Raw genomic sequence first — 27,745 nt, forward strand, 5'->3', positions numbered from 1 at the left:
TGATGGGTCATCCACAACTTCTCTGGGCAACCTGTTCCAGTGCCTCACCACCCTCTTTCTAATAAATTTCTTCCTTACGTCCAATCTAAATCTACCCTCCTTCAGTTTAAAACTGTTACCTCTGGTCCTTTCACTACAGGCCTTGGTAAAAATTCTCTCCATCTTTCTTATAAGCCCCCTTGAAGTATTGAAAGGCTGCAATAAGGTCTTCCCAGAGCCTTCTCTTCTCCAGGCTGAACAACCCCAACTCTCTCAGCCTGTCCTCATAGGAGAGGTGGTCCAGTCATCTGACTGTTTTCATGCCTCTCCTCTTGACCCGCTCTAACAGGTCCATGTCTTTCTTGTGTTGGGGACACCAGAGGTGAACACAGTACTCTAGGTGGGGTGTCATGAGAGTGGAGTAGAGGGGGAGAATCACCTCCCTCGACCTGCTGGTCATGCTTCTTTTGAGGCAGCCCAGGATACAGTTGGCTTTCTGGACTACGAACACATATTGCCAGGTCATTTCCAATTTTTCGTCCACCAGTATCCCCCAGTCCTTTTCCACAGGGCTGCTCTCAATACATTCATGCCCCAGATTTACTGGGCTGAGAGAAGAGTTTCCTCCTTACAACACAGGCAGCACAGACAAAGAAGGACATGCCGGAGTTTTACCCAGCTGCTCCTGGGGAAAAAAAAAAAGACAAGTGGGAGGGAGGTTAGGAGAGAGGGATTTCCCTGCTTTTATCATTCTCCATTTCTCTGTGGCATTAATGTTCTCTCAAAGCAGTCAACAGCAATATTTTGCAGTTGCAATGTGAAGAAAATAAGGCTGACAACCATCAAGAATGCAAAGAGGTTTTACTGCCATAGAAAAGCAATTTAAAATACTGGCTGTAGTTGAATCTAAATGGTGGGTTATGGAATTTGAGACAGACAGGCTGAACTACTGAATATGTGACCTACACTTACAGTATTTGCTTACAGGAGCATTCACGTTTTGTACTTGTTGTTGATACCTCTCTTTTGACAATAGTCACTAGCCCTGTAATCTTCTTCGTTTCAATGAAACTGAGACCACGCTCCTAAAAAGGCTTTAACTCCCAAAGTAGCTGTCTACGCTGCACCCGTAGCATCACGGTGTCTGGTTTTTTGCAGTCTGGTGGTACCTGTGCTTGGCTGGAGGGGGAAAAGCAATTCCCACCAGCCAATGCAAGGATGCTCTGATGGCAGCTGAGTGGAGGTTTGATGATAAAAGAATAGCCTGGGCAGGGAGGTGCAGATGTGTGTGATCCGAGGATGTAGTTGGGAGCGCAGATGCACCAGGCAGTACCAGTAAGGGGTTATAGCTGTTGGCTTTCCCTTGCCGAGTTCCCTCACTGCATTTTCCGCAGTAAATTGCTGCCTGTGGTGTTCAATTCCATTAATACTGCATAGAGGCCCTAAGGATTGATTGGAAATTATTTCTTGACCTTTTTTTTGCCCATGCTCATTTTGCCGCTGGAGCAAAAGCCTTCTATGGAGGCTTTTGTGAGATGTTGACTTTTAGTTATTCTTAGCTGAGGTACTTTCCAATATGTACAACCATTTTAGGCTGTGCCACACCTGCTAAGAAAAGCTGTTGGATACTAAATTCAAAGCTTATTTCAGCTCTTTCCCTTGAATCTGGATCAGTGACTTAATGGTATTCGGTGTCTACAATAGGAGAGCTGAAAGTCCCACATGGCTGGAAACCTAGCTGAGTGTCAGCTGATATTTTGCTTTGCTCAAACTTACAAGACACAGGAAAAAGGGAAGGGGAACCAACAGAAGTGGGAATGAACCCCTGCAAGCTCCACGTACTGGACCTCACACTGCATAGCATAGGTTTGGAGAGCAAAATACTAAGGAGGAAGCCTGGTTTTCTCATCAAACCACAGAACTGAGTCTAGTTTCTTTTCCTGGCTGGACCACTGACTCCTAGTGTGGTCTCAGATAAATGCTTTCACCTCTTTGTGCTTCAAAATGGGGATAGTAAGATACCCACTAAGTGGCTACCCTGGAAGCTTCAGTCAGAAGTTTAAAAATGACCAATATAAGTATTTCACTGGAGCATCTTGAACTGTTTTACAGGATTGGTACAGCCGGTTCTTTCCTTTATCAGCAAATGAAAATAAATAAGAAATTTATCCTGAAAATTAGACATTAAGCCTACAGTGCAAGCACTGACTTCATTCTGCCCATGTATGTGTTGCTTCAATCCATCGCTGTATTAAGCATTTTAGATTTCAGACTGGCCTGTGTCTCACAAGCCAAGATAGGCTCTGCCTCCTGACACCTTCTTGCAAGTGTTGCAGTAATTTAATAGACTGGAAGTTATTTATGAACACTGAAAAGGGTCTATCCCCTTATGTACATGTCCCTTGTAGTCTGACATCTTGATTTCTTCATGTCATCTTATTGAAAAAAACCAGCCTTTGGGGCACATGAATAAATGACACAGATATGCATCATCAGAACAGATGCTCAGTATTGAGGGTGATTTATTTTAATTAGTCAAATGTCATTTGAAGAGTTTTTACTTTGTAACTGGCTTTGATTGCTGTATGCAAAGCTGCTGCCATTCCAGGATCTCACGTAATTCTCCCCTTTTCTTTCCCTCACCCGCACGTCGGTGCCAGGCGGCATGGAGTCGGGTGTCACGCTCGCTGATGTCTGGTGTTACATGTCCTTGCTCGATAACTGGAACCTCGTGTCCCGCATGACAGTCCCAAGGTGTCGACATAACAGTCTGGTGTACGATGGGAAAATTTATACCATTGGAGGGGTCGGTGTGGCAGGCAACGTTGACCATGTGGAAAGGTAAAAAAAAAAACCCAAAACCATGCTGTTTGCTGGAGCTTTTTCTTCATGCTATGCTAAAGGACCATTTCCCTTTCAAAGGACACATCAAATGGGCTGTATGTGTTAAAATAAGCTTTTATAACAGCTAAGAAAGGAGGAAACTATGTAGGATTAGATTTCTTTTTAAAGCTTCAGTGGAAAGCATTGTTTCAAAACCAAAGATGAAAGCTGCCAGTTTGTTTGTCGGTTTGCTCAAGGGAGAGAAGAGAGGAATTAAGCTTCTTTGGACACTTTACACAGATTATACAGTGAACTAATAAAGTTCCTTTGAATTTAGTACTGATGAAAGTCTTTACAGACCACAATTTATTTTTTTTTCTTAAAACCCAAAAAAAGCAACAGTAAAGTAAGTTTCTCATATGTGGTCTCCTAGTAAAGCACCTCAGCCTTGACCCGGCTGGAAGGAATGGTGGTCTTGGCCTGGGGCTGGGACCTGCCAAGCTCCAAGTAAAAGAGCCGATAAATGGAAACAGTTTTGAATTCCTGGCTGAGAGGGGCTGAATAGAGATGGGAGAGGATGGAAATTTCTCTTTTGAAGAAGATTCCACATATAAAAGTTTTCCTTTTCTCACATGGAACTTAAAAAAAAAAGGAAGGCAGGAACAAAAGCGCAAAATAAACATTTCACAAAGTAGAATTCCAAAACCAACTCATTTAATGTCAACCACACCATTCAGTAAAACCATAAATTTTATATACATATCAATGTTTTCACTAAAAAATAGAAGCTGCTTTGATATGCCATATATAAGAATATTCCATTCCAAAAAGATCAATACAGCCCTAGCCTTACCCAAACACTTAAAAATGCATTGTGACAATAGATTAATGATACATTTTTGTGAAATGTTTTACCTTAGTGAATCTGGCAACCAAAAATATGAGGCTTTTTTCTTTTAGTCAGTTTTAAGTGCTGAATTTGAATACTTCAGCAACATTTTGAAGCACACATTTCCCAGTAAAAGTTGCCTTAACAGGCAAGCCAAAAAGGGATAGGTCATTAAGAAAGATTTACAAAAAAAACCCTGAACATTTTTCAAAAGGTTAGGATTAAAGATGCTTTCAATCTATTATTTCTTGATTTCGGTGCTGCAACATTTCTATTCCATTCATGCAGGGAGTGTTTATCTTTTCATTTAAGTAGATACCGTAAATACTGGATACCAAACCTGTATTAAAAGTTTATTAAAGTTTCAAAGTCAAACACACAGAAAATTAGGAAATGCCAAAAATAAGTTTCCTTCTGCAGATCTACTTTTTGGTACAACCTTTAATTGTGTGATGACTTTCTTTTTTTCCCAAAGGACTTCTGCCTAGTTCAGTGCATGGGACAGATCAGTTGTCTATATGCATGGCCAGGGAGATCCTGTCTGGTGCTGAGTGATCACCATTCACATATGGCCCTAGTTTTGTGTTCCTCTGTCTTCACAAATTTGGCACTATTTTGCCTAGGAGACAAGTATGTGACAAAATAGGCCCTGGAAAGCACGTGTGCTGTGGGACAAGGTCTGCAGGTAGCCTTCCCTCCCAGCCCAGGCATGGGCTGAAGAACTGATGTTGGTGACGATGTTCTCAGCAAAGTCAGGGAAATGCAGACAGTGAAGAATGAATGATAAATCATAGCAGTGAGTGCAACATGAACATTGCTTCCCTCCTTACCCCTGAGCTTAAGGTGGGCCCTGCCCTCAGGACTTGCTTTGAAGGAAATCTCACTGTTCTATGCAGATTTATTTCTGATTTCTGAAGGTATTTGTCCTGGAATTTGAGTCAGTAAATTTTTAACTAGGAGAAGTGGTTTTGTGAACATGGGAGGGAGAGAGCCCAGGAAAGAGATGCAGTGTTTCATTCCATCTGTCGATAAAGATGAACATGGAAATAATGCTATTGCAGATAGGTGTCTTGATAAATGTCATTGATTAATGATCTGTTTTTATTTTTCTCAGGGTCTCATTTCTGTCTCTGCTCTGATTCTCATGGTCTCTCTTTAACAAAGCATCCAAAATGTTGGTCAGTTGAATGAACCTCAATTCAAGCAAAGTCACTCCCTCTCCTTCCTTCTCATCTCAGTCACCCAAGTCCTTGCCACAAATGACATTGCAGCCTGCAAGGTCATGCACAGACCCTCAGTGTACCCTGCAAGGCTCAGTGAGAGCAGCCGTGCTGGTTTGCAGTTGTAACAAGCCCACCAAGAGACTTGCATGTGGGAAAGGAGCAGACTTCCTCCCTATCATTTCAGCACACACTGTCTCAACCACAATAAGAATGTCTTGTCATGGGGATTTGCTAAACCCGTGGTTATAATTAATCTGCTATTGTCTATAAAGTGACTTGTGAGACAAAGCCATGGAAAAAGTGCAACATGGCCTCCTTTGGGTTATGCCAAGAAATGAGAGAGGGTTTGGGATGTTTCCTTTTTTATTCTTTGTATTAAAATGACAGTGGGAAATGACAGAAGCAAAGCATCGCCTGGCTGAAGCTGTGTCTTTTGGAAAGGATGTTTCAGGGTCTGCTGTTAGAAATGCAGGTGTGAAAAAGCTGACCCTTGCAGCTGTGCTGAACAAAGTCGGGCCTTTTCAAACAAAATCATTTCCTGTTTAGACCAGGCAGCTAATTTGTGTGAGTGTTCAGGAATTTAAATCACTGTACCCCCTTCTGCAAGCAATGAGGCTTTCTGAATTTGGGTTGCAACTTTAAAAAAAAAAAAAATTAAAATACAAAGTAAAGTCACTAAGTGCTCCATTGTCTGCTGTCTTATGTGCAGTTAATGCCCACTTCTTGACTCTGCCTTCTCTTTCTTCCCCCCCCCCCCCCCCCCCCCCAAGAGCTACAAGCGATCGACCTTCTCCCACTATATTTCTGTGTGGGCTATGCATTCCTCTTCAAATATTGTGTTGCTTTAGATGGGACACTGAAATACCATGTCTCAGGAGGGGGGAACCTTTCTGTCATTCCAGCAGGTCTTACAAAAGCACTATATTAAAAAAAGGTGACATGATTATATGCTCCCAGTCAGGTGATGCCAAAAATTACATTTACCTCTGAGGTAACATTGTTCCCCACAGCGTTGAATTTCAGGGTCATGCGCTCTTGGGTTTTGGTTAGTTTTTCACCTCAAAGGAGGCATCTGAGATTCCCCCAGGTGGAGGTACGGGGGCTTATCCAGGCCTAACGCACAAAGTGATCCTGAGCTGTGCCACCAGTGTGAAAGGCACCACCTCTGCTCGTGCACACGCAGCTTATCTTTCCCAACCACATTTTGCTTTCTGCTTGCTCAGCTAGCTCAAGCGTGACCATGCCCAGCTTTGGCCAGGTTTTGATGCGTATTCAGTGGCGTGGTGGAGGGCATGTCTCCGGTCCAAAGTGACCTACCCTGACCTCACCAGTTAGCAGCCCCAGAGCATGGAAACTACAGGGCATCTCACCACAGCAAGTCTTTGAAGATGGAGAAAATAACATTTTCTCCCAGTTTCCTTCTTGTTCTCCACCTGTTTTTCCTGGAATTCTTGTAATATTTCATCCTAACTGTTTAAAATCTTACCAAGATGTTTTTACTGCATTTTTTTTTAAAAAAACAAAGGTCAGACCATCTTAGCTATACATGCTGCTGCCTGACTGCACATAATTCATCTGCTGCACCATTAGAAAGCATTAAGGCAAGTAGGGACCACCGAACTCCTAATGATTTATGGCATCAGCTCTTGTGCTCCTCTCTCCGTGCTTTCAGTTGTGTCATTGATGCTGAAGGGTTCAGCCTCAACCAGAAATTCTGGTGCCACTTAAATCAGTGGGTGTATTCCCATCAGCTTCAATAGAGATGAGATTTTTTACCCTTTATCTGCCATTTGTCTGTAAAGAGGCAGTAAAAATTCCGGCTCAATGGATAATATTACAGGACTATCACAAACAGACGAGTAGGAGTCATTCGTTACTCATCTTAAAACAATATGCATGTGCCAGAGGGGCTGAGTTATAAGTCCATTTTTGTGGCTGTACATGGGTATATGTTCATGGAGAGTTATGTTTTTGGAATGAGTGTTTAGGGAAATAACGGCGCGGCTGCAGTTCTCCATCAAGCCCCACTGGCAAGTTTCTGTGTGACAGGGAGCAAGTCATTAGGTGTTAGGCGAGAGGGTATTACACTTTCTGTCTTCTTCTGAGATATGAGTTGAGTTGGGAGGCGGCGAAATGAAGTACATCCGCAAACTAGGTTTTTAGATAATGGATGAGCCCTGTAATATATGCAATTTGAGAGCCGAGAAGACTGCGTATGCTGACAAGACAATATATGTGACTAAAAGTGTGGAAATGTGGGTGCTTTGTGGTTATTATCTGTTTGAAGGACAGAAGAAGATGAATCCCCTTGACCTGACAGCACTTTTACAATAGGGTTGTCTAAAATTGGAAGATTACTTTGGTTGGCAGTGTGTACTTGGCAGACAGTCTAAAAAATTCAGTGTAAAGAATAAGCTTTATAAGCTGCTTCAAAACCTATTGTTTTATTGAGTCATAGTCACGTAGGAATTGGGGCTTCTCCCCCCAAAAAGGTGGCGGGATCAATAGCCCAACCAAAGTGCATCTACACCAGTGCATGCAGTGTGGGCAACAAACAGGAGGAGCTGGAAGCTATTATGCAGCGGGAAAACTATGATATAGTTGCCATCATGGAAACCTGGTGCGATGACTTGCACAACTGGAGTGCTGCAATGGACGGCTATAAACTCTTCAGAAGGGATAGGCAAGGAAGGAGAGGTGGTGGGGTAGCCCTGAATGTTAGGGAGAGTTTTGATTGTCTAGAGCTTAATGATGGTGATGATAGGGTTGAGTGTTTATGGGTAAGAACCAGGGGGAAGGCCAACAAGGCAGATAGCATGGTGAGAGTCTGTTACAGACCACCCAGCCAGGATGAAGAGGCAGACGAAATACTCTATAAGCAGCTGGGAGGAGTCTCACAATCGCTAGCCCTTGTTCACATGGAGGACTTCAGTTTACCAGATGCCTGCTGGAAATACAACACAGCAGAGAGGAAGCAGTCTAGGAGGTTCCTGGAGTGTGTGGAAGAGAGAACTTCCTGACACAGCTGGTGAGGGAGCCAACTAAGGGAAGTGCCCCACTGGACCTGTTGTTTGTGAACAGAGAAGGACTTGTGGGTGATGTGATGGTTGGAGGCCGTCTTGGGCAGAGCGATTACAAAATGATAGTTTTCAGTTCTTGGAGAAGTAAGGAGGGGGGTCAGTACCTGCCACCTTGGACTTCTGGAGGGCAGAGTTTGGCCGGTTTAGGACACTGGTTGACAGAGTCCCTTGGGAGGCAGTCCTGAAGGGCAAAGGAGTCCAGGAAGGCTGGACATTCTTCAAGCAGGAAATCATAAAGGCGCAGGAGCAGGCCATCCCCATGTGCCGAAAGACAAGCCAGCGAGGAAGAAGACTGGCCTGGCTGAACAAAGAGCTTTGGCTGGAAGTCAGGAAAAAAAGGAGAGTTTATGTCCTTAGGAAGAAGGGGCAAGCAGCTCAGGAGGACTACAAGGATGTCGTGAGGTTATGCAGGGAGACAATTAGAAGGGCCAAAGCCCAGTAAGAACTTAATCTGGCTACTACTGTAAAAGACAATAAAAAATGTTTCTATAAATACATAAGCAACAAAAGGAGCACTAAGGAGAATCACCATCCTTCATTGCAGGTAGGAGGAAATACGGTGACAAAGGATGAGGAAAAGGCTGAGGTATTTAATGCCTGCTTTGCCTCAGTCTTTAATAGTAAGACCAGTTGTTCTCAGGGTACCCAGTCCCTGAGCTGGAAGACAGGGACGGGGAGCAGACTGAAGCCCCCATAATCCAAGGGGAAACGGTTAGCAACCTGCTACACCACTGAGATACACACAAGTCTATGGAGCTGGGTGGGATCCACCCGGGGTACTGAGGGAGCTGGCAGAAGTGCTCACCAAGCCTCTTTCCATCATTTATCAGCAGTCTTGGCTGACTGGGGAGGTCCCATTTAACTGTAAGTTAGCAAATGTGATGCCCATCGACAAGAAGGGCCGGGAGGAGGATTCAGGGAACTAAAGGCCTCTCAGCCTGACCTCGGTGCCAGGGAAGGTCATGGAGCAGATCATCCTGAGTGCCATCACACGGCACGTACAGGACAACCAGGTGATCAGGCCCAGCCAGCATTGGTTTATGAAAGGCAGGTCCTGTTGACTAACCTGATCTCCTTCTATCTCCTGATCTCCTTCTGTGACAAGGTGACCCACTTAGTGGATGAGGGAAAGGCTGTGGATGTCGTCTACCTAGACTTTAGTAAAGCCTTTGACACCATTTCCCCCAGCATTCTCCTGGAGAAACTGGCTGCTCATAGCTTGGATGGGCGTACTCTTTGCTGGGTAAAAAACTGGCTGGATGGCTGGGCCCAAAGAGTTGTGGTGAATGGAGTGAAATCCAGTTGGCAGCTGGTCACAAGTGGTGTTCCCCAGGGCTCAGTATTGGGGCCAGTTCTGTTCTTTATCAATGATCTGGATGAGGCCATCGAGTGCACCGTCAGTAAGTTTGCAGAGGACACCAAGTTGGGCAGGAGTGTTGATCTGCTGGAGGGTAAGGAGGCTCTACAGAGGGATCTGGACAGGCTGGATCGATGGGCCAAAGCCAACTGTATGAGGTTCAACAAGGCCAAGTGCTGGGTCCTGCACCTGGGTCACAACAACCCCACGCAACTCTACGGGCTTGGGGAAGAGTGGCTGGAAAGCTGCCTGGTGGAAAAGGCCCTGGGGGTGCTGGTGGACAGCCAGCAGAATATGAGCCAGCAGTGTGCTCAGGTGGCCAAGGCGGCCAACGGCATCCTGGCCTGTATCAGAAATAGCGTGGCCAGCAGGAGCAGGGAAGTCATCGTCCCCCGGTACTTGACACTGGTGAGGCCGCACCTCGAGTACTGTGTTCGGTTTTGGGCTCCTCACTACAGGAAAGACATTGAGGTGCTGGAGCGTGTCCAGAGAAGGGCAACGAAGCTGGTGAAGGGTCCGGAGCACAAGTCTTATGAGGAGCGGCTGAGGGAACTGGGGTTGTTCAGCTTGGAGAAAAGGAGGCTGAGGGGAGACCTGATCGCTCTCTACAACTACCTGAAAGGAGGTTGTAGCCAGGTGGGGGTCGGTCTCTTCTCCCAAGTAACAAGTGACAGGATGAGAGGAAATGGCCCCAAGTTGTGCCAGGGGAGGTTTAGTTTGGATATTAGGAAAACTTTCTTCACTGAAAGGGTTGTCAAGCACTGGAACAGGCTGCCCAGGGAAGTGGTGGAGTCACCATCCCTGGAGATATTTAAAAGATGTGTAGATGTGGCACTTAGGGACATGATTTAGTGGTGGACGTGACAGTGCTAGGTTAACGGTTGGACTCAATGATCTTAAAGGTCTTTTCCAACCTAAACGATTCTATGATTCTGTGATGTTTTAAGAAAATTAAATATATAACCTTGTCCAAGGATAGTTTCCTAAACCCCTCAGAACAGTCAGAAGAAAATAAAAAAGGAAAAAAATAGTAATCACTTAATGTGATTTTAAACATGTGAATCATCTGAAGAGCAGATCAATATGACACTGTACAGCTTTATTTTAAATAGCAGCTTTCCTGCAAACAGAATTAAATAATAGATAAGAAACTGGAGGGTGCATGTCTGTAAGCGACTGACCATGATGTAAGGATTTTGTAATGTGAATAAATGAAGATACTCATATCACTGTTTAAACTAGAAGGAAAGAAATTAAAGAGACTGAGGAGAAAAAAAAATACTGTTTTCAGGTACTGAAGAGATCAAAAGTCAAGAAGGCAGAGAAGCAAACAGCACAGCTTGAAATGGAAGGTTTTCTGCTGTTAATACTGAGGTGGCAGGGAAAGAGTGAAAAAGGAGACATTGAACAAAATGAGTGAAGCAAGAGGAAGATCAGGCCCACAGATGAAATCTTAAAAGTGGAGAGTTGTGGAAACCGGCAAGGTTATTTCTGCACGTGCTCTCTTCAAGCCTGGGCTGTATTTTCAGCTGGGTTCAGATCATTTGCCATATCATGGGTATATAAATAATACATAAACTAGAGGACAGTGACTGCACAAGGGTCAGATGAGACGATGGTGCTCAGTGCACGTGAAGTGACAGGCAGGGACACACACGTCCTGCACGTGTGGAAAGCCTGATGTCCTGAGCATGGCAGGACCATGGACCGCAGGGTTGCAGGCACTGTTCTGGCGGCAGAGGAAGGCGTGTGAGGGCATCACAGGTGAGTCAATAGTGTGCAAGGACTGCAAAACCAGGACTCAGTCATGTGAAAGGAGGTGTCCTTGAAGTTTCAAGCTCAGCAAATTGGATGGGCTTGGTAGGCCCATAGCCAAGGACAAGCATGGACACACCAGGACTGGAGGGAACAGTGGAGGAGAGGGAAGAAAAACCTTTGCTTGGGTTGAAGCCAGCTCCCATTAAGTCTCCATCTACAGCTTCAAACAGGGGAATCAAATGCAAAGCTTGACTAATGGAAAGAGATCAAAGTGATTATTCTTTAAATCAGTTCCCTCCCTGCTGGCCCCTGAGCAGAGCCCGTGTTAAAGGCAGCCGAGGAGCCCCACTAGCACTAGTGGCGGTGGAGTGATGGCAACGCTGGAGATGACGTGACAGATGGAAAGGCCCTAGGGCAGAGAGGTAAAGCAGGTGTCATTATTTTCTGTCCTGGAAGGTTACAAAGATTCAACTTTATTCATTTTTTTAACCAATTTAGTTAATCTGGTGCAAATCCTTGTGTGAACACATTAAGACCTAACTTGAGATAGACCAAAATGATGGAAACCTGCCTTGCAGAGATTTAAGGAGCTTAGACTACTTAGTTTATCCCATAGAAGATGAAGAGGTGACTTTATTATTTTCTGCAAGTCCATACATGAAAGAGAGACATTTGACAGCAGTCAGCTTCATAATCCAACAGGAAGAAAAAAACTTACTTTCTGGTGGGTGGGAGCTGAAGCAAAACAGAGACTAGAAATCAGGTCTACAGTTTTTCAAGGAGGGAATGAACTGAAGGAATAAATTCCCAGGGGATGGAGGGACTTGATGGACAGGTATCAGGAAGCCTTGAAGGCACCAACTTCTCTTCTTCAGCCCCAGGGTAAGTTAGGTACTTACTTAAGAGGATTGCTTCACTGAGCAGCCTATGTAAAACCCACATTAGATGCCTGTGTTAGGTGGACAACGACTTGCTTCCACCTACTTTATGGTTCAGTGAGTTTTTAAACCAAATGACCCTCAAAACAAGAGTGGTTTTTTAATCTGCGCCACTTGCACCTATATCCAGTAGATTTGCAGCCTTTGGCTTTCAGCAGATGAAGTGAAACTGGTGATTTTTGGTTTCCTGGTGGCAGATGAAGGAGGGTAGGAGAAGGAAAGATCAGTTCTGTCACCATAAAGCATAAACTGAGAGCAGTGAAAGTGGGTGAAAAACAGGGTCTAGGGGATCTGAGGTCCCAATAGTGAAATTCATCCAGAAAAAGGATGATTGTTTTTTTAGTTTGAACATTTCTCCTGTATTCCTATAGACTTGGTCCTCAAGCACACCCAGCCCCCAGCATATGTGAAGGATATAACCCCTCCTTCCCAAAAACATGTTAGGATGATCAGAAAGTCATTGGCAGGAATGTATCTGTCTTGGGAACTGTGGTCTGCCAGGTACTTCTGCCAGCGGTGGGGAAGGCAGCGTGGCTGCTCTCCGGCCCGTCTCAGACCACTTCGACTGGCCACAGATGTTCCTCGTGCTAAGTCAGAGTGGATGGTGTGAGGCAATGCATATTGGGTGACAGGTGTAATTTATATCTTAGAAGCCAAGGAACTAGAAAGGAACATTAGGTCAGTTCTTCTCAGCTCTACTGCTTTTCCCAGTTTCTAACCAATTACAACCAATTTCTTAACCCCTTTTTAATAAGACATCAAGATTTAAATTACCAACCCCCAAATTACTGCAGTAGGCAAGGTAGCAAAGTGTAACCCAAAAGCAGTGTATGAACCTGTTTATATTATGTGAGATCTTTGCATATCTGCTAGGACGGACATGAGTGCTGCCCCAAGTGCTGTGGGCAAATGCGGGAGATGCAGCATATGGTGCCTTACCTGGAGGAGTTGCTTGTGCAGTCAAAATGCATCTGCAGGCTCAGGTTTGGTACCAAAAGTTAAGAATCAGCCCAATATAGGTGTGTTGCCTTCAATGCTCCCAGCACCATGTTGTTTAATCTTGTTCTATTTCTCCCCTTTGATCACTTGTTGTAGATCAATTTAATTTTTCAGTAACTAATTTAGAGCATTGTACAAGGCAGTTCTCTATGCTCATTACAAGGGACTTCCCTAATTTTTTTTTTAGTTAAAGTTTGCCTCCCTCTTGCTTTTGCTTCAGTTTTATGAGTGTGTTAATTACTTTCAGTTATATTACTCGGAAACTCATTAATGCAGTTTCATTAAGCACATTATTTTGTGCTGTTTCCACCATTTATATAAGTTCTCCCTTTTATTTTCCCCAGGTTTGGAAAGTGAGAATTTGAGGGACATGTAACAAAGGGAGAATTCCCCTGTCACCAAATCATTTTTTACAGATGGGTTCATGGCCATGGATTCATTTCACATTTGCATATTGCATATCACTAATATTAAGAGCAAAAGCCCTGAATGGGTGATGAGGCCTTCTGTTCTTGCAGTCAACAATTCTGAATAATCGCTATACAGGAAACTCCTATTTGACTGAATGTGCCATTACGTGAAAATATAGAAGCCTAAAAATCACATTATTTTCCACTGTCTCCAAGACTCATTTTAGAGCAGCTATTTGGATCCCTGCCACATTATCGTTAAAAAAAAATGACGTCTGTACTTCTGACATTGTCTAAAATGAATCTTCATCCATGGATTATTAACTGTACATCCCTTATGGTCAATGGCTTAATTAAATCAGATACTGATGACCTTAAAACTAATTTACCACTTTCATACATACTCTTTTCTGTTTGCTTCATGTCAAATATGGATGCAATGGTGAAATCTTATTCCAGCATTAACCTTTGCAGCATCCTGCAATGAAGCATAGTAGTTTGGTTTGCACAATGAAAATTAAACGCAAGCAACTTATTCTGGCACAAAATGTGCGTCGCTGGTCAGTTAACTAGAGTAAAAAGAGCTATCGTGTTGCATTATGTTGCAGGTGAGATGTGTTCCACGAGCTGAACAACTGAAGTATATTAACAGTTGCCTGCCTGCGGTTGCTATTGGATATCACTGCACTGATTTGCAAGAATAATCTCATTGTATACTCATTAAAAGAAATTAATTAGTGGAAGACATCTCAACAAAGATGTCCTGAGTTGCTTTAGCTTGGACTATAATGAGATTTGAGAGGCATATATAGAAAATAGAACCAGCTTTCTCTGGGCTTTACTCAATGTTGTAAAAGCTTAGAAAAAAACATTAATTACACTGTTTACCAAGTGGCTGAATTTGTAGGATGTTAAAAAATACATTTCCACCTCTGCTTTTCTTCCATTTGTCAAGCTGCCTTTCTTCTAAATCCCAGCCTGATTTCTCTGCCTGTCTATCCCATCTTTACTGCTCACCCAGTCTTGCATCATCTCAGCTCACTCGGATTGCTGTCGTCCTAGGTACGATACGATAACCAACCAGTGGGAGACCATCGCTCCTCTGCCAAAGGCTGTCCATTCAGCTGCTGCAACTGTTTGCGGTGGGAAGATCTATGTCTTCGGTGGGGTGAACGAAGCCGGCCGAGCTGCGGGGGTCTTGCAGTCCTACATCCCTCAGACTAATTCATGGAGTTTTATAGAGTCTCCGATGATCGGTAAGGGATGCATGGTGTCAGAATAAACCTGTATTACAACAGAAATCTCTGCTATGGGTATTTTAATGCCTTTTCAGAAAGCAAATGAGTTGGGGGGTGAGGGGAGATATGTTTACAACAGATTGGCAGGAATGCATGGTATATTATACCAGAGAGGCAATTATCTGGATCTTTACTGAAGGCAATTGTCAGTCATTAATACAGCTAGTTATCAGCTAGAAGTGATGAGTTCAAAGTAGAGGAGAAAGGAAAGCAGTTATTCAGTATGGACAACAGGTAATTTTAGAACCAAAAAATCGCAAAGTGCAGTGAAACTTCATCCTGGCATCATGTGTTGCTCCATGCAGTTTTACAACACTGCTCAGTTAATGGATTATTACTCATTGGTTTATTAACATGCCACCTGTCCTGTGGCAAGTAGCAGTCATTCTTAACTGGGATTTATAAGTGCTGTCCAAAGGCATATGTGCTTCAGAGACTGAAATCTCCGAGACATGTAGATTACTAAAACTGTGTTTATTAGTTTGTGATGTCCTCGAGCTCACCGAACATCTTACAGAATAAAGAGCAAGATGAGAGGCCAAACTTGCCACTGTACCAGCCAACGTCAGAGGTGCAGACTTCCTTCCAAAATCAGGATAGCGCTCAGAAGATTGCGACTTATTTGCTTTCTGTGGCAATTTGCACCCTGAGTGTTTAGGCGGCTTTTGGAAATGGGGTTTAACGTTCAGCTTCAGGAGAGTGTTACTGCAGGGTGGCAGCTGTCCTGGGCCACCTGCTCTGCACTGGGTGACTGTGGGCAGCCTTTGGGCTGGCTGTACTCGGGTGGCCAAAGAAACAGCACTTATACAGTCATTGCAGAGAAGCTGCTTTCGGATGGCTTGCTTTTGCATCCTAGAATCATAGAATCGTAGAATGGTTTGAGTTGGAAGGGACCATTAAAGGTCATCTAGTTCCAACCCTCCTGCAATGGGACATCCTCAACTAGATCAGGTTGCTCAAAGCCCTGTCCAGCCTGACCTTGAATGTTTCCAGGGATGGGGCATCTACCACCTCTCTGGGCAACCTGTGCCAGTGTTTCACCACCCTAAACCTCTTATTCATGTTGAAACTGTGCCATGAGATGCTTCATTTAAAAAAAATCACAGTCTGAGTATTGAGCCTGGTAGAGCAATAGGTGTAGCAAGTAATAAATTGTAGAAGCACAGTTATAAGGTATTCAGGTAAGGCCTAAGCATATTCAGAAAACTAAAACAAGCTGCTCTTTTTATTGTAGCTTGTTACAATTATTATGACTCTTTTCTTGGGGTTCCCTAGTAGATCAGGTCATGAGGACCTGGTAGAGCCACGGTTGTAGCCTCCCCTGTGCAGACAGCGCTGCTGCTTTCCAACTCCCTTGCTGCTGTTTGTGTCCAGGCTAACATAACATGACATGCATATGATGCAGCATGAAGCGCCCAGCAGGAGGGCGTTAACCGGCAAAAGTCATGTTTATGTAATACAGCAGTGCAAACAAACCTATTGCCTGGCTTTTTCCATCACATGGCTACAGCTGCTGCTGTTCATTTAATCCACTGACTGACAGTATGAGGTTTTCCTGTACTCACAGTGTATTGCAAAAATGAATGCATTATGCAAAGAGGTATTCCTTTTCCTTACCAAAATAGTAAAAGTGCCACAGGAGCTAAGAAATCATTCCCTGGGCTCGTTATACTGTCTAGCAGGCATCAACACCATGCATGCTCAGAAAAAATCATCCAAACCATCTAGAGTTGGGTTCGTCACCCACTGTTCTAATGGACGTGTACTATTATTTCCTAACAAAAATACATGAAAGACACCGGTGAAGTTAAAAGATAGTATTTATGTTTTCTTGGTGTAAGCAAAGTTAATTAGTTAAGCTGAAGGCATAAAATATATGATAAAATGTGGAGTTGCTGTGTGTCTTTGTTGGGAAATGTGTAATGTCAATTTATTTGCAAATAAAGTAAAATAACACAGAGCATGAAAAATTGCACCCCCGTGGAGAATGTCTGGGAAACTGAACTGATGTAATGCCTGATATTCACTAAAAGGCAGTGGGAATATTGGTAATAGGCTTTAATTTCTCCAGCTCTGCAAGAACCATAGTATCACCTGTATTTGTAAAGTATCCCCCAAGAACTGGATGCTACGCCAAGCGTGGTACAGTCTAAAACAATGAGGGAGTAGAAGGAGCCTGATAATGATCACTGCTGGGGTGCCTTGGACAGCCTCAGAGCCTTTTTATGTTGATTTGTGGATTCTTAAGGTGTGCCTCTGTGCTAAGTCAACTGAGATATCTGATGGCGATTTGTGTTGTTTAAGGTCACCCCAGAGATCAGTGAAACCTGTTCGACCTCAAATAGGACAATGGATTATTTAAAAAACACATCAAGCATGCTCAGATATGCAACAGTAGATGCAGGTATGGAAAGTAGGACAGGTCTCTGGAGATTTTTAGACCATCTACACCACTTGAGTCTCAAGTCACTGTGGTATTTTATGATAGTGAGTTGAATACAGCATGGCACATGTTTGAACCCAACAGGTCCATCTCTTCCAAAGCATCGTGTGCCAATCTAACCCAAGGCAATACTGGCATCAACCATGGCAGGGGGGAAGAGTCATTTTTTGGCTAATCTGAACGGAGGTGAAACAGGCTGGATACTGACATCCTGCCTGTGCAGAGGAGATACGGAGTGGGGACCGATAGCAAGTCCACGCAGCTCAGCCCCTGCTCTCTTCTGCCTGGATTTCTTCTAGGAATAAGCAGCAAATTCACTCCCAGTTTCCATTTATTCTTTAGCCTTCACCTGCCAGGAGGTGTTGGGACGTGGATGCTTGCATGCAGTAGGTATGACACTCACCAACATGTTGCACATGGATGCTGTGATAGCCTTTGGGTAGGTGTTGATTACACACATCCATGTTTGGAGAGGAGAGAGTCTTTCTCGTGCCCCATCCTTTGCCCCATGTCTGTCCTCCCCATCTTTTGAGGTTGGCAGATATTCCTGCAGCAGCACAGCCCGCAGTTTGATGTTACTGGAGTAATGGAGCCTCCCAGGGCTTTCACACTGCATATTTTTGGTAAACCACCTTGCACATCCCCTTCTTGTGTTTTGAGCTGTAAGAAGTTTGCTGCTGTCGAGCCGAAGTCCTACAACAGCAAATGAACCCAGGCTACATACTTGCAGCACCTGCCTTTCCATTTCTTGCCAGGCTGTTCTGTATAGCACTGCTAAAAATGTATTTCATGGCCAGCTTCCCGAGGTTTGTCTTATTTAACACGATCACCATAGACATGCTGAAGTCAGTGATTGTAAGTAAGCCTAATTATCTTGTCATTGCCTTTTGTGCCTTCATGCCAGTGCACTAAAATATACCTTTTTTGATACTCTGAACAGTCAGTGTCTATACTGGTGGAATGTGAAGTTTTTATTAATGTTTCTGGATTGTAAAAAAAACAGTGTTTAATCACCACCGCTATTAAATTTTAAAATCTGGTGAGAACTATGGGAACACAGAGGTCAAAGATCTATGAGCATTTCTGATTTCTAATCCAAGTATCTAGTTCCTCACCATACCGTTTACTCCTGCAGTGATATGTCCAACCAAAGTGGGACAATCACAAAGCTAAGAATGCAAGAAATATCTGGAAAACAGCGTTAGCAGCATCTGTGCATTTTTACTGCACTGTCCCATGGCTTATTTTGGTTAAAATGCATAATCATTCCCATGAATTTATTTTTGGACTTTACAAGAAAAATCAGATGCATGTCTTGGCCCTCTCCCCAAGGCCAATAGTTTGGTATCCATGTGTGGGTTTGGCTGGCTCTCACCTAGAAGTCTCAAAGTAATGAGTGTTTCATCTCCTCCATCAACATATCTTTCTTCCCATGACTAGTTCTTAGTGTTTTTCCCACTAGTAAGCTTGAATTTTACTTTCCTTTGTCTCACCCATTTCTCTTCCATATATGCCATATGCTCCATTCAGAATGGCTTTTCCACCCCTCGATGTGTTCTCCCTGCACATACTGACTCTGCCTTCTACCCAGCCAAGTCAGTATTTTTGTGTTTGCCCTTCAGCAGATGTCCTCCCTTTCACTTCCTGCCTCTGCTTCATCTGTGTGGCCGTGCTTTGTCCAACTCTCTTCAGTTGTTCAACATTTTGCCCGTAAGTTTGATGCTGAGACTGCCCCACGATGGCAAGTGCAGCCTTCTGCTTTGGTGTGGGTGATCCCCACCACACATACACCAAATGTGGTGTTTGCAAGTGAGGACACTCAACTTCGGAGTTTCTGAGGAGGGTTTGGTCAAGGGTCATTGAGGAAACCATAGGGTCTGTGACCGGCTGTGTAGTTACGAGAAATCAGCCAGCCTGAGAGCACTGTGCCAGAAGGACTGACATCCGAGACCCTGCTGTTAATTGCAATATCTGCACTTCGGCCTCATGAGCTATGTGAAGGATCAGAACACAGTCTCCCAGCTGCTGTGGGATATTATCTTATCCATTACTATGCCATTCTTGAGCTTGTTTGCATAGTATTCAGGGAGGGGAAGAGGCACTTACTATTAAAAGCAGATTTAGTTTGTATTAACTAGTCTCCTTTCTCCAATCTGCTTCATCATGTGCATCAACACCCCCACCGGCCGCCTGTGCCTGCAGGGAGACCCTTCGGTTGGAGTTATATCTGGACTGCTGGCATGCCCGCATTTCTTTCTCCTGATAAAAATGTTTGACTAGTTTGGTTTTAATAACCTTTTTCCATATGAAGTGCTGCTGCCATTCATTGTAATGCCACTTCAGTCTCTGACTGAGTGCTTTACTGGAAGGCAACATAAGATCTTTAAGCAATCATGGAAGGGAAAGCAGAACTGTGCTACTTGACCATATAATATACCGAGAGATACGAGAGCCACGAAGCACATCACAGACAGCACACTGTCCTTACTAAGTGAGGAGCACACCAGTAGGTTAAATTATCAACCCCATGTGAAGCACACCTCCGGATTGTCATTGAGTGCATACCCCTTCCTGCAATGACCTGTCACTAGAATAGAAATACTTGCATATTTTCCTATAGCAGCAGCAAAGGAGAGTGATGTTATGATGTTATCCACTTGGAAAGAAGAGTACCTTTTATCTATTATTTCTTTTACATTTATTCTGCCTTTTAATCTCAAGTGTGCTTGCTGTCCTGGACAAATCCCATTTAAGATTTTTCCAGCCTGAAATGGATTAGTCTATCTGACAGCGCCAACACTTGAATTTTGGAGGGGAAAGGAAGCTCCTTCTCTGTTTCCATGCTTCCTCTCCCCCCTCTTCCTTCCCTCTGGCAGACTTTTGAAATAACCACAGTCCCCACTGTATCCCACAGTAAGCCTCTGATCCATAGAAGCTCATGTTCATGCCCAATGTCATTGACCAAAAAGCCCAACCAGAACATGCTTTTGCAAAATTAGGCTCCCCAGCCACGCACCTTGCTCTATGAGCATGTTAAGGACTTAGAGCAGTGGCAGAAGTTGGAGTCTCCTGAGTGTTTGCATGAGGTTACCAAGCCATGGAAAGGACAACAACAAGGGAAGAGTGTGGGTAGCACCTGGGATGAAGTAAGATCATCCACTGACTGGTGGTCATCCACATCTAGGTAGCAGGAATGATGGCTTGAGTTTTCCAAGCTCCCTGTATCTGTGAACAACTTCTGCCTCCATGGTAACAAAACAAAAATAAAACACACTGTTTTCTCTCTACCTGTCTCTGGAGGGGTGTCCCTCATGTCTTTCTGCCATATCTTCATCAGGATCAGGAGACTGTTTGCTGTGAACGTCTCCCTTCCTGAAAGAAACAGCAGAGATTTCTCTGTTTCTCTATCTCAGGCTTACTTTATACCAATTTATGAAATAGTAGCTAAAGCCAAAAGCAGTAAAAAGACAACAGATAGGTGATGTATTGAAAAATTGATGAAAATCAAACACGATTGCCTCTTAAAAAAAGAAAGAAAAAGAATATCAGACTGTCTCCCTATTTGAAAAGAAAAAAAAAAGTCACTATAAAAATAACCAAGGGGTTTCCTTCTCTTTCTTTAACAAAAAAGGAATGTGAAGTCAGTGATTCAGTCTCCTGAGAAGTTGCTGTTTCTGCCTTGAGGGAGCCCCAAATAATTTCCCTGTGAGATTTGGGAGCTGAGTTCTTTTTTTTTTTTATGCGAGAGCTTCATTCTCCCTCAAAACACTGCTATTTGGAGAAAAAAAAATAGGAAGATGTGATAATTAAATATGGAAAATTTCTGATGAGTGTCTTAACTGGAAAAAATGTCACATATGCAAGTCTGATTTGGAAAGGGATGTGAGCCGAGTTGTTAGGACAGATAAGTCTTTCTGATGAATTATAGTGGCTTAGTGGCACCGAGAAGAAACTGAATACTCCTTGTTCTATTTTCTGGATGAATTAGTTTCTTCCCATCTGTTCCCAAGGATCAGTGACATTTTCCTAATACATCCGTGTTTTTTTGACATATGCCTGTAGATACTCAGCGTAATAGGAGCCCAGCTTTAACCCGTAACATGTTTTGTCTCTTTTCACGCCGGGTGCTGCTCCCCTGTACGTCCCCCTGGGCATGCACCGACGTAGGGTGAGTGAACTGAACCAGACCACCCCATGGCCACGCTGGAACAGAAGCAGACACCACAAACTCATTAGTTTCCTTCTAGTTTAACCAGTTCAAACCCCAGTTAAGGAAATTGTCTCTCTTTTGGAGAAATTCATCAGCTTTTGCTTAACTCATGTCAAATTAAATCTCTTGTTAAATATTTAATGGAATGAGGTGGTTTGACAAGAACCTCAGGGTTACAATGCCAGCCATGCAAGAGGTAAGCAAATGCCAAAGGTAAAGCTGCTGGGGCTACTTCAAGCCCGTGTCTGTGTTCCTAAAAGGACACAGTCATAGTGTTAGAGATCTGGGAGGAACATGTAGACCCCTTCAATGTTATGTAGAGGCTGTTAGCAGAAGTACAAGAGCACAGTAAAGATGATATCGCACCTCCTCTCCAGCACGCTGCCCCAACTCCCCGTACTTGGCAGGAGGGTTGTGGGGGCTGAAGCCGGCAGGACTGTGTCCAGGCTGATTCTCCACTGGTGATGAAAGAGGATCACCCTTTTCTGAGCATATAAAAATGCAGATTTTTGGAGAGGCCTTAACATATAGCTCCATATGGGTAATTTTTATAAAGGTGTCCCCTCATGCCAGGGTAGCCACCCAGGAAACGTCTGCTTCATGTCCTAAAGGTCTTAGGTTCTTGCTTCTTAGAGAACTGGTTGTGAAGCTTATTTTAACTCAAATAAAGCAATGTATTTTCCTGTCTTTTGTTCCCAGACACTGCTGATTGGTTTCACTGAAATGTTGATTAAAAAAACTGTATCTCATCAAGACAGACACCATCATGAGAAATTTCAGCCCAACTGGCTCATATTTAATAATGTGCATATGGCATGCTAGCAGCATACGGGACAAGTCAACTAATTAAATTATAATTATTTTATTTGATAATTTATGGTTAGTTCTACCAATATTTCTAATAATGCCACAGCTAACACAAGAATTTTAAAGCATCCTTGGAAACTCTGATTGAACTTGGCTTAGGATAAGGGACTTGCTTAATTTCAAACTCCAACCTCACACAGTTCATTGCTAAAATACAGGACTGCTTGGAGGTACACACACATCTGAAAATAAAAATGCAGGTGAATTTACGAGACAGATGAAGGGGAAAAAAACCTGGGTCTCAGAAAATCTTATGGATTATGTGGGTGACCTTCCCACAAGCAAAAGCAGAATACAAAAGAGAATCAACTATTGGGTATTATTAAGCGGTTCTCTGCGTTGTGGGTTTCTTCTGTATTTAGCTGCTGCACAGGCATGGGAAGCATCTGAGTTAAAATTTGCAACAATTCAAAATTCTGAAACAACTTGACATCTTAATTTCATATGTAAGAGTGGAGCTTTCACGGTGACTCCCATTAGGCTTTGGGAGAGGATAATTGTACTTTACCAGTTTAGAGGGAGGTGCGTACTAGGGGATGAAGGACTGATGAACTTTAAAAGTGCCTTTGAGAACTTGGAGAGAGAAGAACAAAACCAGGAAAGGTTTCCTCATTTTTCTTTCCCTAGCCTTGGAGGTTTAGAGAAACGTGACTTATCTATAAATAAGGGGAATGTATAAATAAAAAAAACAGTCTCCAGACCTGAGCCTAAAACTGATCTCAGTGTTGCTTTCCATTGACAGATAACAAATATGCTCCTGCAGTCACTCTCAATGGGTTCATCTTTATTCTTGGAGGAGCTTATGCACGAGCAACCACCATCTATGACCCAGAGAAAGGCAATATTAAAGCAGGTCCCAACATGAACCACTCCAGGCAGTTCTGCAGGTGAGAAAAACCATTAAAACTGAATTACCGGTGCCTTAACATTTTCTGCTGAGAAATAAGCTAATACAACCTAACAGTGAAGGGGAGAGGGGAAGGGAGGTGTGTACCACCTGGGGTATTTCTTCATCTCTTGTTTGTACGTGTTCAGAGATGCAGCATTTCCCAAAGTGCACATCCAGGACCCTACTACGGTTCATATGTCTCCTCACATTCAGGCGTGATGGATCATGGGGAGGGATGTGTGTGGGGCTCCTCCAGTGTCTACAGGAATGCTGTTTTCCTCAGGCTGCCATGTGTAACCGGAGGATGATAAATACCCACTGTAGGAGAGACCACCATAATGTGGAACATGTTTTTGCTAACTAACTAAAAGATCTGTGAAAAAAAAAAAAAAAAAAGAATACTGAGTAAGCACCACACACTGATAATAATTATTATTTATTACGTGCTTTTGATTGATTGCTTTTTGGGGCTCTCTTCCCTGATCCTGGTCACAGGTTTAACAAACTTCCCAAATCAGCTGACAAAAATAAGACTTGGCACCCATGGCAGGTACTGGCAGAACTTAAAGGTCTTTTTAAAAGTACTATGTAGCTGTTAGAGAAAGACGGACTTGTTTCAGGCTTTTTACAGCACCAGCCCCTCGCAGAGCAGATCCCCATGCCGAGGACTGGCTGAGCTATCGGTTTCATGGGGAAAAGCCATCGCTGCTCCACGGATGCTGCCACAGGCACTGGGTGAGGGTTTGTTATCAGTGGTCGCTGCAACAGCGTCTTGAGGCACTGAGCAAAACCAGGGTGGAGGGGTTGTGCCGGGTAAGTGCCCAGGTGAAAAAAACCACAGGGTGGGGTGGGAGGAGAAGCAGTGATGGGGCAGCAGCTGGACCTGCATCTCCCAAACATTCAGCCAACAGCTCTGCTCCTTGCCCCAGGGGTGTCCATAGCCCCCATCCTACGGCTGAAAAACACCTCCATGTTTTAACTTGTTGCATTTAACCTTTTGCTTTGGTGCAGATAAGAAAATTCCTTTTTCAGAAAGCATGCTCAGTTTTTCTCTTTTTGCTAGTTTTTTTTCCTGGTTTTCTCCTTTTTTCCCTTTCTTTTATTAATTTAAGGAGCGCCCTCTCTTGGCTGCTGAAGCCCATTGTGTTGGAAGTGAAGGGGGCCGAGCAGCCGGCTCCATCTGCGGAGCCCTAAGGTCAGGTCTTCCTTGGCTCTAGCAGGATCAGGAGGAGCCTGCAGTGCTCAGGCAGCTGCTGATGGTATTTTTCTCCTGAAAAAAAGAGAAATACAGGGTGCAATGCAGCCCAGGATTAGAGCCCTAACCAGTAAAATGAAACGCGAGGGAATTGTACATTTTATACATTCCTGTATCTTCCCATAGGGAGGGTTGAACTGGTCTTTGAACATCTCTGTTTTGTAAAACATAACAAAAAAACCTGTTAATTAAGTATCTGGAATACAAAAGAAATTGCATGGACGATTTCAACCAGGGGCTGTGGGCTGAGCATCTCACCTGAAAACTTCCCAGGGTTTCTAACATGAAGGGATGCTTTGCTCTGCACCCTGCAGAAGGGAATCCACTGGGAGACCTTGTGATGGCCCAAGGAGAGTGAACCAGGGACCTAAATATTAGCTGCTGCTGTAATAAACTGGCTTTGCTTAAGTAGAATATGACACCCGTCAGTAAAAAGTAACTTCAAACTTCTAAATTACATTTTTTTCTAAAGCCTAAAGCAATAGTGGACTAGAAACCTACATTTATAGTGGGACAGTCACCAAAAAAAAGAATAGTTCAGTACATCCCAACTGGATGCCAGAAAGGCACAATTTCAAAAATTCCTAAATGTGCTGGGAAATGGTCAAGAAAAAATATTTCAGCCAACAGGAGATGTAAAACCTATCACAAAAACTAAATAAATCAGCATGTATGGAAATAGGGAAAATGGGAGGTTAGCAGTAACAAATAGGTTAAAAACTGGCTGCTGCTACAGGAGGCTGAGGGAACCAGTAAAGTACTAAGGGCTAATAGAAGTAAAAAGAAAGGCACTTCAAACCTTTTGGGATCAAATTTGTAATTTTAATCTGTTAACAAAACCATTGCTGATGAGGTAGCAAAGTATAACACAGACGGATCGGATGGGTATTTCTCATCTGTATTTGGAAGGGAGCAAGAAGGTTTGGTTCCATAATCTGCTGTGAGGGACCAAAAGAGGTCACTGTTGGCAGCAAGGAAAGGTGTGAGCTCAGAAATTAAGTTCTCAAATCGGGCAACCCAGCCGGCTTAGATGCAGGCATCTTTAGAGACTTTGCTGAGAAGCTGACTGAACCACTAATGTTGATTTTAATAAGTCTTACAGTTCAGGATGGATCAGGGCACTGCCAGAGTTTCCATATTTTGAAAAGGTAAAAGGGAGAATTTTAGTGCAGCAATTAATTTTGCAAAGTATCAACATCAGGCTAAGTGGTCTCATTTAGCCTCATGTTGGTCTGCTGCAAAATACCAGAGTGGTTAATTTGGGATTTCATCAACAAATAACTAGATGCTAATAATATAATGAACAGCAATCAATGTGCTTTCCTGGAAAATGGGTCTTGTTAAACCAACCTGTTGTCTTTTGCTTTTTGGGGGGGAAATTGGGTTCTTTGTTTTTTAGTAAAACATGCCTGGCTGCTAAAGACAACTGTGATGCTATAATATACTGCGATTTCTCCAAGGTATTTGGCTGGTATTATATGGAATTAACAAGGCACACATTAGAGAGATTAAATCTGCTTCACTGACAGATCTCAAAATGTAGTTGTTAATGAGAAGATATCATTGAGCAAGGCCACCGGTAGCAAGCATTGATTCTTCTTCAATGCTATTTAATATATCTACCAACAATCCAGGTAATAGAAAATCTCCCCTGGTAAAGGCTGCGGGTGGCATAGCACTTGGTGGGTAAAAATATTACAGAAGGAGCTATTTCAGCCAGTTATCTGCATGTCTCAGTTAGACGGTCTCAACATCACAGCGGTATTTTAAATGCAAAGTAATACATGGAGGAAGCACAATCGCAGACTGTACCTGCATAGCAGCCCTGCTCCCCTTCGAAAGTCAGGCACTCAGGAGGACATAAAGGAGGCCACTCAGAGCTTTCATCGCAATGCAGTGGATAAAAGGTCAATGCAATATTGGATATATAATATGAGCCCTAACGCTGAAATGAAAACAAATTGAAGCTGGGAAGAGAGAGTGCTGCTGCATGCGGCGTTGGCGAGATGAATGCAGGTCTTGGGTCCACGCATCAACATGTGGAAATATCAGCAGAATTTCAAAGGGAAGCTGCAAAAATGACCCCAGGTTGCAAATCAAATCTTTGACATAAAACTTAAAGAGTTTATCAAAGAAAGGCTGAGAGGTGACTTGATCACTGGGAGCAAGTGGAAAAGCTTTCAGTCTCGCAGACAAAGGCATAGCAGGTTACGAGGGCTAGAAAGTCAAGTTACACATCTCAGCCTTGAAGTGAGGCACTTTCCCAACAGCAAAGATAATTAAACAGTGAACCAGCAAGGGAGGGGGCAAACTCACCAACACTCGGTGTTTTTAAGAGGAGATTAGATATGTTTCCAAGAGAGATGCTGCCTGGGGAAAAGTCCATGGCCTGCGTATACACAAGCTCAGATTAACTAAGCACAGAGATCCCTTCTGACCTTAGTCTATGAATCTATAAATTCCTCATTCCGCTCGTTAGCATGGATCACAAAAAACATGGTTTAAAAGCAGCAACATAAACAACTTAAAAATTAACTGCATGCTATTGATCTCCTCTCACCAGGAATCACTCGATACTGAATTTGCTGGGAAAAATCTTGACCGCATCACTTTTATTTTTATCTGCACTGTTTCTACATGTTAGTGACTAGGGAGCGCGATGGCTTCGAGCACAGGGAAAAGAAATGTGTGTGACATTCCTCGTGTATGAAAAATTAAAGGTCCATTCAAATGGTTTTAATATCAAGTTAAATTACTTCTAATGAAAACGAAAAATAAATGGTTCAGGTCTCCAGCTCACAATCAACAGAAGAGCAAATCGAGCATCATTTTCAGATGAAGCCCAGCCTGATGGAAGTCAGTAAGAAATTCGTGTTGACCTAGAATTAACCCTTTGAGGGATGGTGCCAAGTGGGCAAAGAGCTATAATATGCCTGAAACGTTGTAAAATTCACTGAGAGTTCACACGCAGGTCTTGAATATCCTCTATGTGACGTGTGAGGGTGAGGGAAATATTTGACATTTCCCAAACATCAGGCAACTGTGTCCTGTTTGCCAAGTGGATCCCATCTCGGTTTGGCAGATCCAAGTCTGTGGGATCTTTGGAGGTGGTGACAGCAGCCAACGAGGATGAAGAGCTGAGATGATCACACCTTGCTCTGCTGGACACCTCCCTCCAGAAAGGCTTGCAAAGACATCCCTCCCCTCCAGCACTGGCAAGTCCTGCCTTTGCAGGCAGGCGTTCTCCCTTCCTGCCATGCTCTTCAAGGGTCTATTTTTCCACGAGCAAAAAGAATACCAAATGCATTTCTGTGCATGATTAAAAAT

At 43.5% G+C, this 27,745-nt stretch overlaps 1 protein-coding gene across 1 annotated transcript in view; it reads left to right on the plus strand.

Annotated features, from left to right (window-relative positions):
• Positions 1-27,745, plus strand: part of KLHL29 (kelch-like family member 29) — a 250,799-nt gene that overhangs the window by 214,881 nt on the left and 8,173 nt on the right. Inside the window, exons 11-13 of the mRNA XM_010584304.1 lie at positions 2,640-2,820; positions 14,519-14,712; positions 23,017-23,161. Of these exons, the coding sequence (XP_010582606.1) occupies positions 2,640-2,820; positions 14,519-14,712; positions 23,017-23,161 (520 nt within the window). The remainder of the gene's footprint in view (positions 1-2,639; positions 2,821-14,518; positions 14,713-23,016; positions 23,162-27,745) is intronic.

The sequence above is a fragment of the Haliaeetus leucocephalus genome, unplaced genomic scaffold (assembly GCF_000737465.1).
Source record: "Haliaeetus leucocephalus isolate CR32 unplaced genomic scaffold, Haliaeetus_leucocephalus-4.0 Scaffold964, whole genome shotgun sequence".
Classification (NCBI taxonomy): Eukaryota; Metazoa; Chordata; class Aves; order Accipitriformes; family Accipitridae; genus Haliaeetus; species Haliaeetus leucocephalus.